Source organism: Humulus lupulus, chromosome 2 (genome assembly GCF_963169125.1).
Source record: "Humulus lupulus chromosome 2, drHumLupu1.1, whole genome shotgun sequence".
NCBI lineage: Eukaryota > Viridiplantae > Streptophyta > Magnoliopsida > Rosales > Cannabaceae > Humulus > Humulus lupulus.
In genome coordinates, this window is record NC_084794.1 from 11680748 (window position 1) to 11698407 (window position 17660).

Sequence of the window (17660 nt, forward strand, 5' to 3'; positions counted from 1 at the left end):
ATGGTAAATGAAGGCATAGTACTTGGGCATAAGGTGTCTAAGAATGGTATTGAGGTTGATAGGGCTAAGATTACTACTATCGAGAATTTGCCGCCTCCAGTTTCAGTTAAGGGAGTGAGAAGTTTCCTTAGTCATGCGAGGTTTTACAGAAGATTTATAAAGGACTTCTCCAGGATTTCTAAGCCACTCTCGGCATTGTTGATGAATGGGGTGCCATTTGAGTTTGATGAGAAGTGTCTTGAAGCTTTCAGGATACTGAAGCAGAAATTGGTGTCGGCACCTATAGTAATTTCACCGGATTGGGACCAGCCATTTGAGTTAATGTGCGACGCAAGTGATTTTGCAGTGGGTGTGGTTCTGGGGCAGCGTGTTGACAAAGTATTTCAGACTATTTATTATGCCAGCAGAACACTAAATGGCGCTCAGTTGAATTATGCCACCACTGAGAAAGAGCTTCTTGCCATTGTATATGCATTCGATAAATTCAGGCCGTATTTGATGGGGAACAAAGTTATTGTGTATACTGATCACTCAGCAATCAGGCATCTTATTGCTAAGAAATATGCTAAACCCAGACTTATTCGTTGGTTACTTCTTTTACAAGAGTTTGATATGGAGGTTCGGGATAAGAAGGGTACAGAGAATTTGGTGGCGGATCACTTATCAAGACTTGAGTTGGGGGATAAGTCAGAACTTGCTGCAGGAGAGATTAATGAGAGTTTCCCAGATGAACAATTATTTGCAGTGGAGGATGAGTGGGTGCCATGGTTTGCGGATTATGTGAATTATTTGGCAGCCAACGTAGTGCCATCAGAATTTGTAGGGCAGAGATTGAAAAAGTTTCATCATGATGTGAAGAACTACTACTGGGATGATCCTTTCTTATTTAAACAATGTCCGGATTTGATTATCAGAAGATGTGTGCCTGAAAGAGAAATGAAGGACATCTTGTTTCATTGCCATGCATCGCCTACTAGTGGACATTTTGGGGGAGCAAGGACTGCTGCAAAGGTCCTTGAATGTGGATTTTATTGACCTACTCTGTATAAAGACAGCTATGACTATGTGAAACGGTGTGATCGTTGTCAAAGGGTAGGTAATATCTCAAGACGTCATGAAATGCCTCTCACTAATATATTGGAGGTTGAATTATTCGATGTTTGGGGTATTGACTTTATGGGACCCTACCCACCGTCGTTCGATAATTTGTATATTTTATTGGCGGTGGATTATGTAAGTAAGTGGGTTGAAGCAGTTGCTACTTCAACTAATGATGCTCAGGTGGTAGTCAAGTTTCTGAAAAAGAATATTTTCTCTCGTTTTGGCACACCTCGAGCGATTATAAGTGATGAAGGGACTTATTTTGCCAATAAGACTTTTGATTCCATAATGGAGAAGTACGGAATTAAACATAAGAAGGCATTGGGATATCATCCGCAGTCAAATGGGCAAGCGGAAGTGTCAAATCATGAGATTAAGCTGATTTTAGAAAAGACGGTGCAAGTTAATAGAAAGGATTGGTCGAATAAGCTTGATGATGCGTTGTGGGCTTATCGGACGGCTTTTAAAACGCCAATTGGTACTTCTCCCTACCGTCTTGTATATGGTAAAGCTTGTCACTTGCCATTTGAATTGGAGCATAGGGCATAGTGGGCGTTAAAGAAGTTGAATTTCAATCCGGCCGCTTCAAAAGCATTAAGGTTAGCTCAACTGAATGAGCTAGATGAATTGTGTCATGATTCCTACGAGAATGCAAGAATCTACAAAGAGAAGACAAAGAAATGGCATGACAATAATATTGTCAATCGGACTTTTCAAGTGGGCGATAAGGTGCTGTTATTCAATTCCCGTCTCAAGTTATTTCCAGGAAAATTAAAGTCTCGATGGTTGGGGCCATTCAATGTTACAAAAGTGTTTCCATACGGGGCTTTGGAGATTCAACAAGGTGATTCTTCGCCGTTTAAAGTTAATGGACAGCGGGTGAAGCATTACTATGGAGGCGAAATTGAAAAGAAGGTCAATATTACACTGGTGGATTCTTGAAGGCAAGAAAAGCAGTGTCTGGCTAAATGACGTTAACGACATCGCTTTTGAGAGGCACCTCATTATTTTGTATTTTATTTTTGTCTGTTTCTGTTGAACATTATATTTTTCTTTTTATTTCTTTTAGTAAAGTAAAGCCGTAAAAAACGTGAAAAAAAAATGTTAAAAAAAGTTGATAATTTTGAACAGTGTTTAGGCGATATATCGCCTGGACAACAGAATGATGGGATTTTTTGTTTTCAGTTGGAATTTTTTCACGTGCCCAGGAGATATATCGCCTACCAATGGCGATATATCAGCACTAGTGAATGGGGAGGCGACATATCGACAGTGCAAGTGGCGAAATATTGCCATACAAGTCAGAGACGCCGATTTCGTATACAACATGTGGCGATATATCGCCACATATAGGCGATATATCGCCTGGTCGAAATTTTTGAAAAAAAAAAGGCACGTGGGGAGCACATGATCACTTCATCTCAGTTATTTTCCCTCAAATATACCCCAAATTCGATCATCCCCATCTTCCAGAACCGAACCCTCTTTCAAATCCTTCCCAAATTTCACTCATTTTTCCTCTGAAACAACTTTCTCTCTCAAGTATCCTACCATCATCAAGCATAAGGGGCCGACTATTGCTGTGATTCACCACCACTATCATCATCATCTTCAAGTTTTCAAGGTACTTTGCTGAGTTTTTATGTGCTTAAAGATATATTGAGGAGTTTGAGAACTTAGATTTTGTGTTGGGCATTAGACGAAATTTTAGAATCTATTGCAAGATTGGCTTGTGTGTACTGTTGTTATTATCTTGGGAGCATATTCTACACAGTTGGGATAGATTGTGGGGTTCATTGAGTATTGTTGCCCACTTTTTCACGATTGCACACTAGGTGTTCGATAAAAGTACTCAGTGAACGGTTTTGGAATATTTTGGACATTCTTGTGTGTTTCTGAGTTGATTTGGGGTTGTTAGTGTGTTCAGCGATTCTTAATTGTGTTTTTGTGATTCAACTACTCTATGGCTCCCAAGAAAGCGAAGACCATGTCCACAGTCCAACGAGCCAATGTAACCATTCCTCATACCTTTGTTAACCCCACTGCTCAAAATAAATTCGAGGAATGGATAGTTAAAAATAAAACAGTGATTGTGGAGTCTCACTTTAGGCCGAGTGAATTGGATGGCATACTCCCACAGATGATTATAAATAGAAATTGGTAGCAGTTGTGTGAGCCAAAACTTTTGGCTAATATCAGTTTGGTAAGAGAATTTTACGCTAATGCTTTTGTGGAGAGGGATGATCACACAATGTTAGTTCGGGGTAAAAAGGTTTGCTACTCTCCGCAAGTAATAAACAGGTTCTACGGCCTCAATGATCCATGGGATGACGATTATCGCGCAGGAGCAGCTGAAAAGGATTATGATTTGCTCTTAAAGGAAATGACGAAGCCCGACTCTACTTACAAAATGGGGAGTGACATGGTTACTCCGCGATCTATCAGGGCCACCTGTTTGAGTCCGTATGGGAGGCTTTGGAACAGGTTCGTTATTAGTACTCTCATGCCTTCCACTCAACAAATGGAAGTGACTACTGAACGTCTCTACTTGCTATATTGTATTTGTTCGGACAAGTCGATCAATGTTGGGCGGCTTATCGCAGAGAGTATAAGTTATATTGCGCGAGGGGCCACATCTGGTGGTCATGGACATGCTTCATTAATTACCAGTTTATGTAAGGATCAGGGAGTGCCAACGAATGTTAATGAAGTCTGTGAACAGTCTCCAATAATTAGTCATCAGTCAGTGTTGCATCAAGATGAGAATTATGGAGGTGTTCCTCGACCCACTGGTTTGGGATACGAGCCTGTCGACCCGAGTCTGCTGTCCTTGCCACCGACCGATGAACAACCTGAGTCCACTCGGCCGAAGAGAAAGGGGCGAAAACCATCCACGTCTAGAGCTACTGAAGGCTCTAGTTCTCGGCAGTATAGCACCATGCAACAAGATATTGAAGAGTTGAAGAGACAACAATAGCTGTTGTTGCATGGTCAGGCGGATATTCAAGATCGTTAATTCCACATGACGAATTACATGGCTGATTTTTGTGGGGCATTTGCGCGCTATACAGGATTCAATGATATTTCACAATGTCCTCCAGAATTGCGCCAGCCATATCAGTCGCCTCCAGATTCTAACGATGAAGAGTAACTGTTCGGTTGTCAGGTTTTTTTTTTTTAGTTTATTTTATTTTATTATTTTATTTTTTTTCTTTTAGTTCAGGTCCTTTGGATTTTGTGAAACAATGAGGGCACTGTTTATTTTAAGTTTGGGGGACTATTTACTTTCCTTTTGATTTTTTTTTTAATTTTATTTCTATTTTTAATGTTGGATGACTGTACGAAACTATTATTGACTAAGACAGGTGGGGCTTCAATGATGAATTATACTAATTCTTTGATGTTGTTAGACTGATGCTTTGGATATGTAGACTGTGTGCTTAATCTGTTGATAATTGATCTGAGTATTGTCATTTGTGTATTATATGTGTTTTATTTAATTTATGCTTTACATTATATAAGTGTATAAGTATTGTGGGAATTGGTATGTATGGTGGATGTTGAAATAAGCTAGAACTTGCTCAGTTAATTTGTTCAGAAGAAATGCTAAATGAAGTATTCAGTAGAGATGATTTAGGCAATTTTCTTTGGTAAACGTTTGAGCCTTTCCAACTAACCCATGAAAATTTATCCTTAGTTACCCTTTTTGAGCCTTAAACTTTGGTTTTTGTTATTGATTATACTATTTGAGCCTAAATTTCTTAACTTCATTATTTTTTTCCTTTTCCTTTGTTATCATAAGCATATAATTTGTGGGAAAGAATAATGGAAAATAGTGAGGTATTGGTATGATTTGAATGTAGTATGATTGTACAAAAAGAATAGAGAGAGAAGTTTTTGAGATTATGAAAAAAAAAATCACTTTGTCACACTCCTTGATTATATACATATAGAAAATATTAAGTTTGGGGGAGTGTGATTTGAAAAAAAAAAGTGATAAGTCTAGAAAAAAATGATATAAAAAAAAAGAGAAAGAAGAAAATGATGAAAGTATGTAATCTCTCTCTCTAATTGTATAAAAGGGTGATTTTTGGTGTGTGAAGAGAAATTTGGCTGGTTTCAAGGTTTATATGCTTATGGTAATTTTGAGCCTAAATGACTATTTATCTACCTTTACCTAAGCCTAATGTTATGAGCCTATCAAAGTCCTTTTGATCTACTTGATACAGATTTTATATTAGTGGAGACAAGTTAATTGAGTAAGCTTATGGTGAATTTTGATGGGTTTGTGGTATGAATGAATGTTGATACTTGTAAAATTATGTTTTGTACGACAGTTGTTAAATGAAGTATGTATTTGCATGAATGACAACATTTGGAGAAATTATTGATATGTTGAAATTCTAGTCACATGATCTGAAGCATTGGTTGAGCGATTGAAGAAGAATTGGAATTTTTGAGAAAATTTATGCCCCTAGTCTAAGTTTAAATTTTTCTGTGAAGTTAAGTCATCCAATAGTTTTTTTAGTTTTGGATTGTTTCTTTGTTCTTTCTTTTGTTTGCTTGAGGACAAGCAACCAGTCAAGTTTGGGGGTGTGATAAGCGTACAAAATATACGCTTATTTATAACATTTTCAGATTGATTTGGTTGTTTTTCTCAAGAGAAAGTTTCTATTTAATCTGTTTGGTGAACCTGTACAGTGTGTCGTAATAATTATGATTTGTTCGAGAATGTTGATAAATATTTGTTTGAGTAGTCAGAATTGGTGAACATTTGGGAAATTCGGTACAGGAGATATATCGCCTGCCTTGGGCGATATATCGGCACAAGGAGCAGTTTCAATTTTTGGCTTTGCAGAAACGACATCAGAAACTTGCGTTTTTATCGAGAACATACACCAGGCGATATATCGCAGCACCTTAGGCGATATATCGGCATAAGGGCATTTTTGGAAATTATTATGTAAATTCGTAGGTTTTTGGATTTTTGATAAAAAGAATAAAAAGAAGATCGAAAAGGACAGAAAGGAGGAAGCATTCTGACGGCAGAGAGAAAGAAACAGCGAAGAATCCACATTTATTTTTTTTGTGTTTATTTATGCTTTTGAATTTTAGATTGTGTGATGAAGTTTAATATTATGAACTAAATTTTTATTTTAGAGTATTTTAATGTAGTCACTGGATATTCTATTCATCTTTAATGCAATTTCTATGAATCTTTGAATTTATGGTTATCTATTGTTCTTATATTTAATGCATGTAATTGATTGGCCATCTGTTGCATGATTATTGGTTTTAATTCAATATCTGAAAAGTGAGAATTGGAATAGCTTTAGACAATAGACATAGATTTCAATTTAGAACGAAAGTATCAAATTGGTTTGTGTAGCAATTACGTTTTTGTCCTTAATGCGGTTTATGTGTAGAATTTATCACAGACATGTAGAAAATTCACAGATAAACTGAATATTTTATATCTTGAGAAAGAATAGAATTGTCAATAGTAAACTTGCTATAACCATAGATCAAAGAAACATATTAGTTGTATTATTGATTGAATATAATTGAAGGTTGATGAAATTAGAATACTCTAATATTTCGCTTATATTAAATTTTGTTAATTAAATCTTGCTTTGCTAGTTTATTGTTAATTGTCACTAAATTTTCATTAGTCAAATAGAAATAAAAGTTTGCTATTGGTAATTATTAGATCAATTCCCTGACGGAACGATACTATATTTCCACTACTATTACTTGTTTATTCGATTGCGTATACTTGCGCAATAGTAAAAATTCGCAACAAAAACGTGTCCTAAAAAATTACTTAAAGCACTCAATCAGATTTTTTAGGACTCGCAATGCGAATCCTAAAAACTTAATTAAAGGCACTCAACCAGATTTTTTAGGACTCGCACTAGATTTTTTAGGACTCGCAACTCTTTTAGGACTTGCAACGCGAGTCCTAAAAAACCTTAGTTTTTAAGGCTCTCAAATAGAGGACTCGCGCCCCGCGAGTCCTAAAAATCCTTTTTTGTAGTAGTGTGAATTGATCATTGTTGATCCTATGACGAAAGGCTTACCACCTCATAAATTCAAGGATCATGTAGTGAACATGGGACTTGGTTCCCTTATGTAAATTTATTGTACAAACTGAAGTTATTATCAATGAAATTCTTATTTTGATGTTTTCTTTATGCACATTTTAATTTTATTTAATAAAATTTTATCTTCATAGGACCTGAATAAATACAGGGTTTATTCATTTAAGTACATAGCCACATAAATTACATTGTTATATAATAAATATATTGTAATACATGGAATATAATACTCGCCATAAAAAGAGGACCTATCGCCATGATTCATGTGTTTATTATTTAACAGGGATAATCGTTGAGCTTAACTAATACATTAATTTAAATGTTGACCAAGTAGGAGAATGTTAAAATATTTATTTATATGGTATATAAAATTAATTTGTTACAACTAATTTATTTAATATATCAAAGTCAATAATTTATATATTGACAAATATGTTAATTAATAGTCAATATTATTTGTTACTCTTATGGAATAACTCACTCTATAAATATAGAGTACAGGTCCACAAACTCACTACTCAATATTCTGTCTTTTAATAACTCCATCTAAAAGAGTTAGTGAGAGCTTGGAAGCCCGAATACTCGTTCTAATTTTTCTTCTTTTCTTTTGTATATCTAGAGTTGTAAATCGAGATTATCAATAGCAATGACTGGAGGTACATATATTCGATTATTTAAATTTTATAACAATCTGTTTATTCCACATTAAAATTGTTATGCATCTAAATTAATATTTAATCTAACACAGGTCTCTTGTATCTCACTGTATTTCCCTTTTGTTATTTTTATTTATTAGTTTGTTACGATATTATTGGTTTTATGCCGACCTTCACTAGTTAGTTAGGATCTTTATTTTCTTTTAGCTTATTACTTTGTTATATATAAGCCTTAGTTATTAGATTGTATATTAGTCAATTCAGATCAATGAAAACATTTTTCTTCTTTCACTCACTCCGCGTTAGTTAAAATATTTGAGTAGCAGTATAATTGTAAATTTTAGTAAGTATTAGTATATGTAAGAAAAAAAAACCCTATACTTTATTATAACTCTCCTTATATATTGCAAAAAATTAAAAAAAAAAATTAATATAAGGAGAGGTTTAATAAAATATATATTATGTAATCAAAATTAAAATATCTTAATATAATATTAAAAATAAATTTGATCAAAATTGTATTTAATGTATTTTATATAATAATTTGTAAAATAAATGATAATATTTTAGTAATAATTAAACTAAATATGTTTAAGTTAGTACGGTAGCAAATAATACTTAAAATTAAATGATGTAATTCTGCAAAAAAAAAAAAAAGGAAATACAAGTATATTTATAAGAGTGTTCCTTCACTCTAATTTTGAAATAAATAAATCTTAACAACAACACTACACTATGGGGCATCACCAATTTGAAGTGTCGTGTGCCAAAGTGAGAGCCGATGTTCTACAATAGAATAATAATAGTTCCAAATTATGTATCCGAATAAAGATGAAGTTCCATTTAAAAAATAATAATTAAAGATGAAGTTTTGTTTTGTTGACAAGGTTCGAATAAAGATGAAGTTAATTATTTAAAATATTTGTTAGAATCCCAATCTTAAAGTTAAAAATATTATTATTTACTTGTTATAGAGAAATATATTGCCTCATATGACACAATATTATAAAAAAAGGAAAAAGAAAAAGGGAAAGAAAAAGTAAAAGTAAAAGAAAAAGAAAAAGAAATCAAGAGAGTTCCATGACTTACTACATATGCATGGAAGATAAATGTATATAATGACAGATCGAAATCTTGGTTTATGATCACAACAGAATATATATAATGGCGATCTCGATCGAGAAAAGTGATTACAATGAATAGAAATAACAGAATCATCATAAGCAATTAATTCCACAATATATAATGTCTATGTCGAGGAGGTCTATGTCGAGGAGGATAACCAGGCGATCATATGTGGAATTGGACGATGGAATAGAGTCGGCTGCTGTTGACAGTGAGCTCGTTCCCTCCTCACTAGACGCTGCAATTGCACCCATTCTCCGCGTCGCCAATCAAATCCAACGTGTCAATCCCAGAGTCGCTTACATCTGTATCTTCTTTTCTTACAATATATCTACATATTTCATTTTTAACTTTTCATTTGAACAATTGATTAAATTTATATGAGGATTTTGTGTATGCTTTTTAAAATAATTATTAGGTCGTTTTTACGCATTTTAGAAGGCTCACAAGATGGATCCATCTTCAAGTGGACGTGGTGTTTCTCAGTTTAAGGTGTATCTTTTTCACAGATTGGAATGGGTGAGAACATATTAATTATTGCACCTTTCAATTATTGTCTGCTAATTAATTTTATGTAAAATAAATAAAAATTTATACAATTTAGGGAATAAAAATAATGATACTCGCACTACAACCATTTCAACAGTTTAGACGACTTTTACTTTTCACCTTTTATTTTTTTTTTCCTCCCACAAATTGAGTCCAACATAGAATCGGTGACGAAAATCCAAACTAACTTTTAGTTTTATTCTAATCAAATTTGAGTTCAGAATCTAATTTTTTTTTACCAATTTACAAAACAAATAGTATTGTTTGTGATTGTGTAAAACTGAAGGTTCAATCTAGTATTAAAAATAAAGAGAATGTCCAAAATAGTTTAAGGGGCATTATATTTGCACCCAAAATTTTATTACTATACCCCCACTACTAAGTTTACCTTATTTTACTTATCAAAATACTATTTTTTATAAGGATACCCATCTATATTTAATAATTACCAAATGAGGTCTTATTTGAAAGCTAGGGTGCCCCTATTTTTTTTAAATATTTTAATATCTCTTAGATAGTTTTATTTGAATTATTTTATAAAATATAAAGTCTAAAAAGTAATTTATCAAAATATAGAGTTCAAATAAGTAATAAGATAAAATATAATGTTCAAAATAGTATAATCCCTTGTGTAAATTGACATAGAAATCCTTATATAATTTTAAACCATAAACTTCATTTCTTAATACACCCTCTTTCAACACCTTTAGTATAAACATTAAAAAAAAATTAAAATTGTACAAAATATAAATAGGTGAACGAAATATAAATGTAGAAAATTGTGATCTTTAAGGCTTTTTCGATTGGTATATATTTTTTTAAAATAATTTTTAATATTTGAGTTTATTGTAAAGTTGGACTATTTTTACCTAGCTAATTATAATTAATGTTTTATTATTCTCTACAGTATTATTATAATTTTAGTTGAGATTATATAGATAATTATATATTAGATAAGAAAATTAATAAACAATAATGTAGAGGGGTGGAGAAAGATGTATTTTTTTAATATTTTTACTTAACGAATTAATTTGGTTACTTATTGAAAATTTAAGAGAGGTATGAAAAAAAATTATAATTTAAAATTTTATGGAGTGTGCAATTAGAAAAAGGGGGTGAGAAGAGAAAACAATAGTATGTGAATAACAATACCTTTTTTAAAATGTAGTTTTCAGAAAGTTTAATAAAATTTTCACTTTTTCTGAAGTTTTTTTAATGAATTTGCATTTTGATATTAAGAATTTTAATTTATTATTTTTCTGAAATAAATTGTTTATTTTTAGTTTAAGAGTATTTTATTAATATTTAAAAATATTTTTACTAAAACTAGTTTAGGTGTTTTTTTTTTATTATTTCTATTTGAGAAAATAAGGGGTTCAAAAAATAATATATATACATATTTTTAATAGAGAGTTCAACATAGAATTTAACTTAAACGGAGGAACTCAAAATAATGTAAATATGAATATATAAAATTTAGGATTAATCATGTATTAACATTGTCTTCTTCTTCTTTTCTCTCTGGGCAGGAAGACCGTGAAACAGTAAATATTCTTGCTAAAAACGATGTGAGAGAAATGTTACTATTTTACAACAAGTTCTTTGAAGTGAATTTGGGAAATCAAGTAGTCAAGGGGAAAACAGTGTGAGTCTTGATTTAATTTCTTTTTTAGAAGTTATTATTTAAGTTAATTTCGCTCACTTTGCAATTAATTTCAGTATATTTTGAAAATTTTCTTCTTTTTCTTAGTCAAAAGCAATTCCATAATAATATAGAGGAAAATTTCAAAGCAGTAATATGGGTTTTGTCTCCACAATTAAGGGTGTCGCTATTTTTCACATGGAGAATCTTTAACAAAAAAGAATTATATGATAATATATATTGTAGTTATAATAGATATTTTATTAATTTTTAGAAAATTCTAAATATTTATTATCTCAATATTAAAGTTTAAAAAATAAATTATATGGATGCATCTTTGCTTTTATACAAGTACAAATTATATTTTTTTAATCTTCAATTTTGACACCATAAATTATTTAAATTTTTTTAAAAATTAACAAAATATCTATTATAATTACCATACATACCACCATATAAAATAATTTAAAATATAAATTCTCCACGTGATAAAAAAAGAGTAATGTCCCTGTAAATAGGGGAAAAACCCATGCTCCACACTAGCACTGTCCTAAATATAAAGTATATTATTTCTTTTTTTTATCTCAAAAAAGAAAATAATAATAATAATATTTTGGGGTTCTTTTTTACTGCTCTTTATTCTAAAATTAGAGTTAATACATTGTCGGAAAAAAAAGTTATTATACTAGAGTTATGACATTAGAAATACCAAAATAACCCTTATAATAAAAAGACTAAACTAGCCTTATAAAACAATAAAATAAAATTTACTTTAACACTTTTCATCCCTTTGGAAGTTTGGATGGAGGGGTTGGATTTGAATTATTTTCTAATCGTTTTTCCAATTAAATTCATTTTATTTTTAAATTTTTATACTCTGTAGAATCATGAACTTTAGTATAAATATAATATGCATTTCGTTGTTAAATAATGATAATTATGATAATCATTGTGGTGTTGACTTCAACGGTTGAATTGAAGGGGAGAGTTGGGTAATAATCTTCGCACGGCAGCAATATTATATGAGGTGTTAAAGGCAGTGGTGCCCCCACGACTGATAGATTTGAAGGTTTGATTATAATCTTGTATTATTTGCTTGCTTAAATACAAAATTTCTAAATCAAATTTAATAACACTAAAATGAATTGTTAAATAAAATAGGTTGAGAATATATATATATATTTAAACGATTTTAATTATGATAAAATTTCTGTTACAAACACATAAATATCAAGAAAATGAATCTTATTCTTAGATGATACAAATTATATAGGCTGATAATTAAGTAACAGATAGTAACAAACAACTACAACCAGAACATAATGATAGCATTGCAGAAAACAGTTAACTACTAACTTAGCTTAACTAGCATTTTCCCTTAGCTTGGCAATCCCTCTTAATATGGACCATGGATGTTGATCAATCTTGCTCACTAAGTACTGAAATTGAGTCGGTAGTAAAACTTTGTTGAGTTGAAATTAAATGTGGATAGTTTTCATCAAGCCTTGTTGCTATTCCTTCACGGCAATCAATTTTTATTTGCTTGGTCCTCTCATGTAATGTTAGATTGGCAGTTATGTGTAAAGCAGTTTGGTTGTCACAGTAAAAATTGATTGATTGGTAGTTATGTTCAATTTTCAGCTCCTTTAACAAAGCCATTAACCACATAATTTCATATATGGTGTTTGACATAAACTTATACTTTACATCAGCTGTAAATGTAGAAACTGTATGTTGCTTCTTGTACTTCCAAGACATCAATGAATCACCAATGAAATGTTAAAATAAATGTTTAGTTAGTTGCTTTGGCTATTAGATCTTAACTGTTGACTGCTGATTTGGTCAACAACACTGAGTCAAATAAACGATAATAAATGATAAAAGAGCTAAACTTAAGTAAATAACATATAAATTTTATAGTGGTTCGACCCTAAGAATTTGTAATAACCTACGTTCACTTACACTTTTATTAATCATATACTCAAGATCAGAAAAACAAGATTCAACTAAGTTTCTTCAGCCTGAGAGAGAATACAATTTGATAAAAATTATGTATGTAAAGTGCGCATGACCAAATAATGACTGTGAGATGACTCTATTTATAGTGTTTAGTGGCCCATGGGTCATACAAGTATGAAATGAGCTCTACATGCATAATGTGGGTCTTTTACAACTGAATATGTAATAAAAGAATATAAAAAATGCATTCAAATTACAGCTAGGTAAATATCTCGTAAAATTCGGGTTGACCTGGTCATTTGAATTGCTCTTGGTAATTCTCGACCAGATATTCTTTGAGCAGCTTTCATGTAGTCAGCTTGTCTTTGATCAACAACCTTTCGAGCAATAAATCCTTAACTTCATTAGTTGATCCCGAGAGGGTAACTGTTTATCTCTTGGTCGAGTAAAATCGACTAAGGCTAGTAAAATTAACGAATCTTGTTGCCACGTGTCATTTTGATATGTCATAACACCATGTCTGTTTTTGGGATAAACATTAACTACTTGAGTTAGTTGCTCCTTCATTTAGTTGTAATCTTTTTCTTATACATTATTATGTTTATTCTCTTCTAAAATTTTCCTCTACAAATAAATTCATTCACCTTCTCTAGTCATTAAGTGAGCAAGAGCTTCTTTTCATTACTTTTCACTTTCCTTTACATGGTATCATACCTCCAAGATTATGTCTTGTTCCTCGTCTTTCTTCCTTAATTTCTTTATGCTCTCACTTTCTTTGAGCTCCTCTAATGGCGGACAATAATATCACTTCTCAATATTTTTCTCAACCCGTTTAGTCCACTTATCTGCCATCCTCAGCTCCCTTTTCTTTATTTTTATGCTCTTACTTTTCAACAACATCAATTTATGGCTCTATCTTAAGCCTTAAATCACACTCTTCCCGTAAAACTTGATCGCTCCAATTCTCTTTTATGGCATGCTTAGATGGAGAATGTTATACTGGCCAATGGCATAGAATATTTTCTTGATTGTACAAACATTGCTCCTGCTCTACAGTGTTGAGAATTTATGGCTTGCACTTTCTTAAATCAACAATAAATAATGGGAATGATGCAATATTATAAACCCTAGATGCTAATCAATAACCATATTCAAAGTATAAATGCAAATCTTGAAAATCAAAGAACAAATGATTAAATTATTATAATTTAAATTTAGGAACATTTAATCATCAATAATAACAATAATGAACACAACTAAAGGATGAAATAATAACAATATCACATTTAAGTAAGTAAATCACAATAGAATAACAAACTTACAAAGTTAGGGTTTTAGAGAGATGCAACCTTTGTTTTGGAAACCAAGGCTTGCCACAATAAGTATATTGTTGTCAAAAATCTCTATTCTAAGTCTTCCCTTAGTTGCTTGAAGTTTCATCACATAGAATAAGAAGTGAGATTAAACAAGCCTTGAAACTCATACAAGTCAAGAAATGCTTGATGAGTTTCTTGAAGAAACTGAATGTTATTTTAGAGCTAGAGAGAGAAAGAGTTGAAAAGTGTGATCAAGACTTTACAACTCTAATAAACCTTATTTATAGTGTAGGCAATGTCATTAGTGTTAACCAATGAGATTAGAACATGTTAAAATAAGTTTTGGAGTCAAAATCACATAATTGTACGGTCACATACGGAACACACAAGCGATGCGTTGCCAGCAGGTAGGCGTTGCATCACCTTTATGTAGGCGTTGCATCGCCTTTCGTGTTGGCGATGCATCGCATGTCGTGTTTCGATAGGCTAAGTGATGGACCCAAAACGGGTATGTTTTAAATATTTATAAATTGCAAGCGCACGAATCGTTCAAATAGAATAGTGATCGTGTAAGCAAGGATGTCGAACCCAATTGAGTTGTCTAAAATCGAAAAGAAAACTATTTTAAACCAAAATTAATGAATTATAACCTAGTTCCAAAGATTGATGAGAATTTGTGACAATAAAATCTAGTAAGAGACAATAATAAAGAAATTTAAGACAATATATAAAAATAAATTAATATTAGAAATCAAAATGGTATAATAAGATTATTAAGGATTAGAATCCACAAAATATAAGTTCAATAATATTTATAAGTACATTGATTCCCAAGTTTTAGTGATAATTAAAATAAATCAAACTATCATTTTCCAAATAGATTTATAATTTTAAGTCCAAATTACTTCTAAAAAGATAATATTTTTCTTCACTTTTCCAAAAGTTATAATTTCAAAGTATTTAATGTAAATCAACCTAATGAAATAACAAATAAATCAATGAACATTATTTATAAGGCAAAACATAATATTTTTGTTCTAAGCATGGATGTGTACAATTTAATGACACATCTTACACAAAGAATATTATGTTTTTTGCACTAATGAAGAGCAAAGTGTAAATATGTGCTAACAATCTAAAATACATGATATTTAAGATGAAAGAAGATATTTGAAAAAGAAAATTCCATAAACTTTGGGAAATCAACATACAAAATAAATACTATCTAGTTACATATTATTTCATCATCACCCTAATAATCTTAAAAAGATTAGAAACTCATAACTAGAATAGAAATTACAAACAAAAAAATTACAAACATAAATAGGACAATTTGGAGGATGAACCCCCAAATTTTTCCTCTAAAAACTCATAGGAAAAATGACCAAAAAGAAGAAAAAGATGAAGAGAATTAAGAGATTTTGAAAGTGTAGAACTTGTGGTATGGTAACCTTTTCCCAAAATTGACACCCAAATGGTCTTCAAAACTCTCTATTTATAGCCAAAATGAGAATATTAAAACAATCAATTTAAATTAATTAAATTAATAATAATATGACAAATAAGGGTAAATTATAGGGTATAATGATAATGTTTTGGGGTAAAATGTGTAAAAAAGTTTGGGTAAAAAGTTGGTATTTTTGGACAATGGGGAGAAGGGGACAATATATGTTTTTGTTGGGCTCAAAAATGGGGAAAAGTTGGCTGGTGGCAGCTGGGATTGGGACTGAAGGTGTTTCAGTTGGCTGGGGAAAAGGCAGCAAATGAGCTTTCTGTTGGCTGGGGAGCTTTGGATTGAAATTGGGCCTAGAGCATTTGGCCCAAATGGCTGCTGAAGTGGTTCGGCTGGGCTGAGGGAAAGCTGGGTGTGGGCCTGGGCATGTTGGCTGAGTGAGGAAGGGATGGCTGGGAGCTTTGGTGGAGGCAAACGGCTGGGGTCTCGCTGGCATGTGGAGCTGCTGGGTCTGGGAGTTGCTTGTTGGGAGGAGGCGTTGGAGGGCACTTGGTGATGCAGCTGGGAGACAGATGGCACGGGCCTGGCTGTTGGTTCGGCCCAAGTGGAGAAGGCAGCTGCTGAAGGAAGGCACGGGCCTGGGCAGAGGCTGATGCATGGGCTTGGTTATGGCATTTTTAAAAATGCCATTTTTTTCTTTCTTTCTTTGCTTTTCAAAGCCCATAAATTCCCTACAAAATATAAAATAAAATATTTTCAACTATAAAATAAATCAATTTAATTCTTTGAAAATATTAATTATAACTTAATTTATATTTAACATTTTAAGTTCAATAATACAACATTTTTTACCTCAAACTAAATAACAATAATTTAAATAATTAAACTACAACAAAATAACTATAAAAACACAAAAAAATATACAAAATCATGATAAGACTAATAAATTCAAAATTACTTTAAAACTTAATAAAATAATTAAAAACTCAAGAATTAAGCAACAATTAGCACATAAAAAGTGATAAAATAACTCTATTTTGTAGAGTTATCACTGAGCGATGCATCGCCTCCAACAGGTGATGCAACACATATTCCTTTAAAATGTTGTCCTAGACATCGCTCCAAAACATCTCCAAATGCCTCCAAACTTTTTGGACATACTTACATACCTCATTGTATCACTTTAGAACCATAAAAAACAATTATAAATGCCTACAACAAAAACTCATAATTTAATTTCAACTTGAGTGAAATTGTTAAGTATTTTGCACCACATTGTGTAAACCACTTAACCATTATATTTAGCCAATCTCAAAAATAGCACCCATAATCTACGGGTCTCAATCCTCAATACATCACTTGGCGCCGGAAAGATCGTTTGATTATCAGTTGATTTTACTCGTCTTTCACTCCAAAACTAATGCCTCAGATTTTCGGTCATACCGTAAGTGTCGTTGCCTAGATTGCGCTCTTACGAATTTACTTGTCCATCTCCAATGCTAGGATTATGCAACTTCACCTACAACTACAAACAATCCATAAAGGAGACCTTCATATGATGGACTACATCCTCAAAGTTAAAAGCCTCACTGACCAACTTGTTGTTGTTGCAGAATGTGTCTCTAATCGAGACCAAGTATTGTATCTTCATGTTGGCCTAAGTGTCGATTACAACTCCTTCGTTGTCAACGTAACTGTAAAATCCAAAGGTATCACTTTTGAACATGTCACAAGTTTGCTTCTTAATCATAAGTCCTG

The 17660-nt window shown here is 32.0% G+C and overlaps 2 protein-coding genes across 2 annotated transcripts in view; both read left to right on the forward strand.

The window, feature by feature from the left end:
* Positions 1-2043, forward strand: LOC133813914 (uncharacterized). Its single transcript, XM_062246944.1, has 3 exons — positions 1-1011; positions 1243-1599; positions 1651-2043. The coding sequence occupies exons 1-3, from the start codon at positions 1-3 to the stop codon at positions 2041-2043; spliced, it is 1761 nt and encodes a 586-aa protein (XP_062102928.1).
* A 6810-nt stretch (positions 2044-8853) lies between these two features.
* LOC133817285 (callose synthase 7-like) overlaps positions 8854-17660 on the forward strand; it is a 76209-nt gene continuing 67402 nt past the window's right edge. Inside the window, exons 1-4 of the mRNA XM_062249757.1 lie at positions 8854-9290; positions 9402-9502; positions 11062-11177; positions 12156-12243. Coding sequence (XP_062105741.1) covers positions 9434-9502; positions 11062-11177; positions 12156-12243 — 273 coding nt within the window. The 5' untranslated portion in view covers positions 8854-9290; positions 9402-9433. The remainder of the gene's footprint in view (positions 9291-9401; positions 9503-11061; positions 11178-12155; positions 12244-17660) is intronic.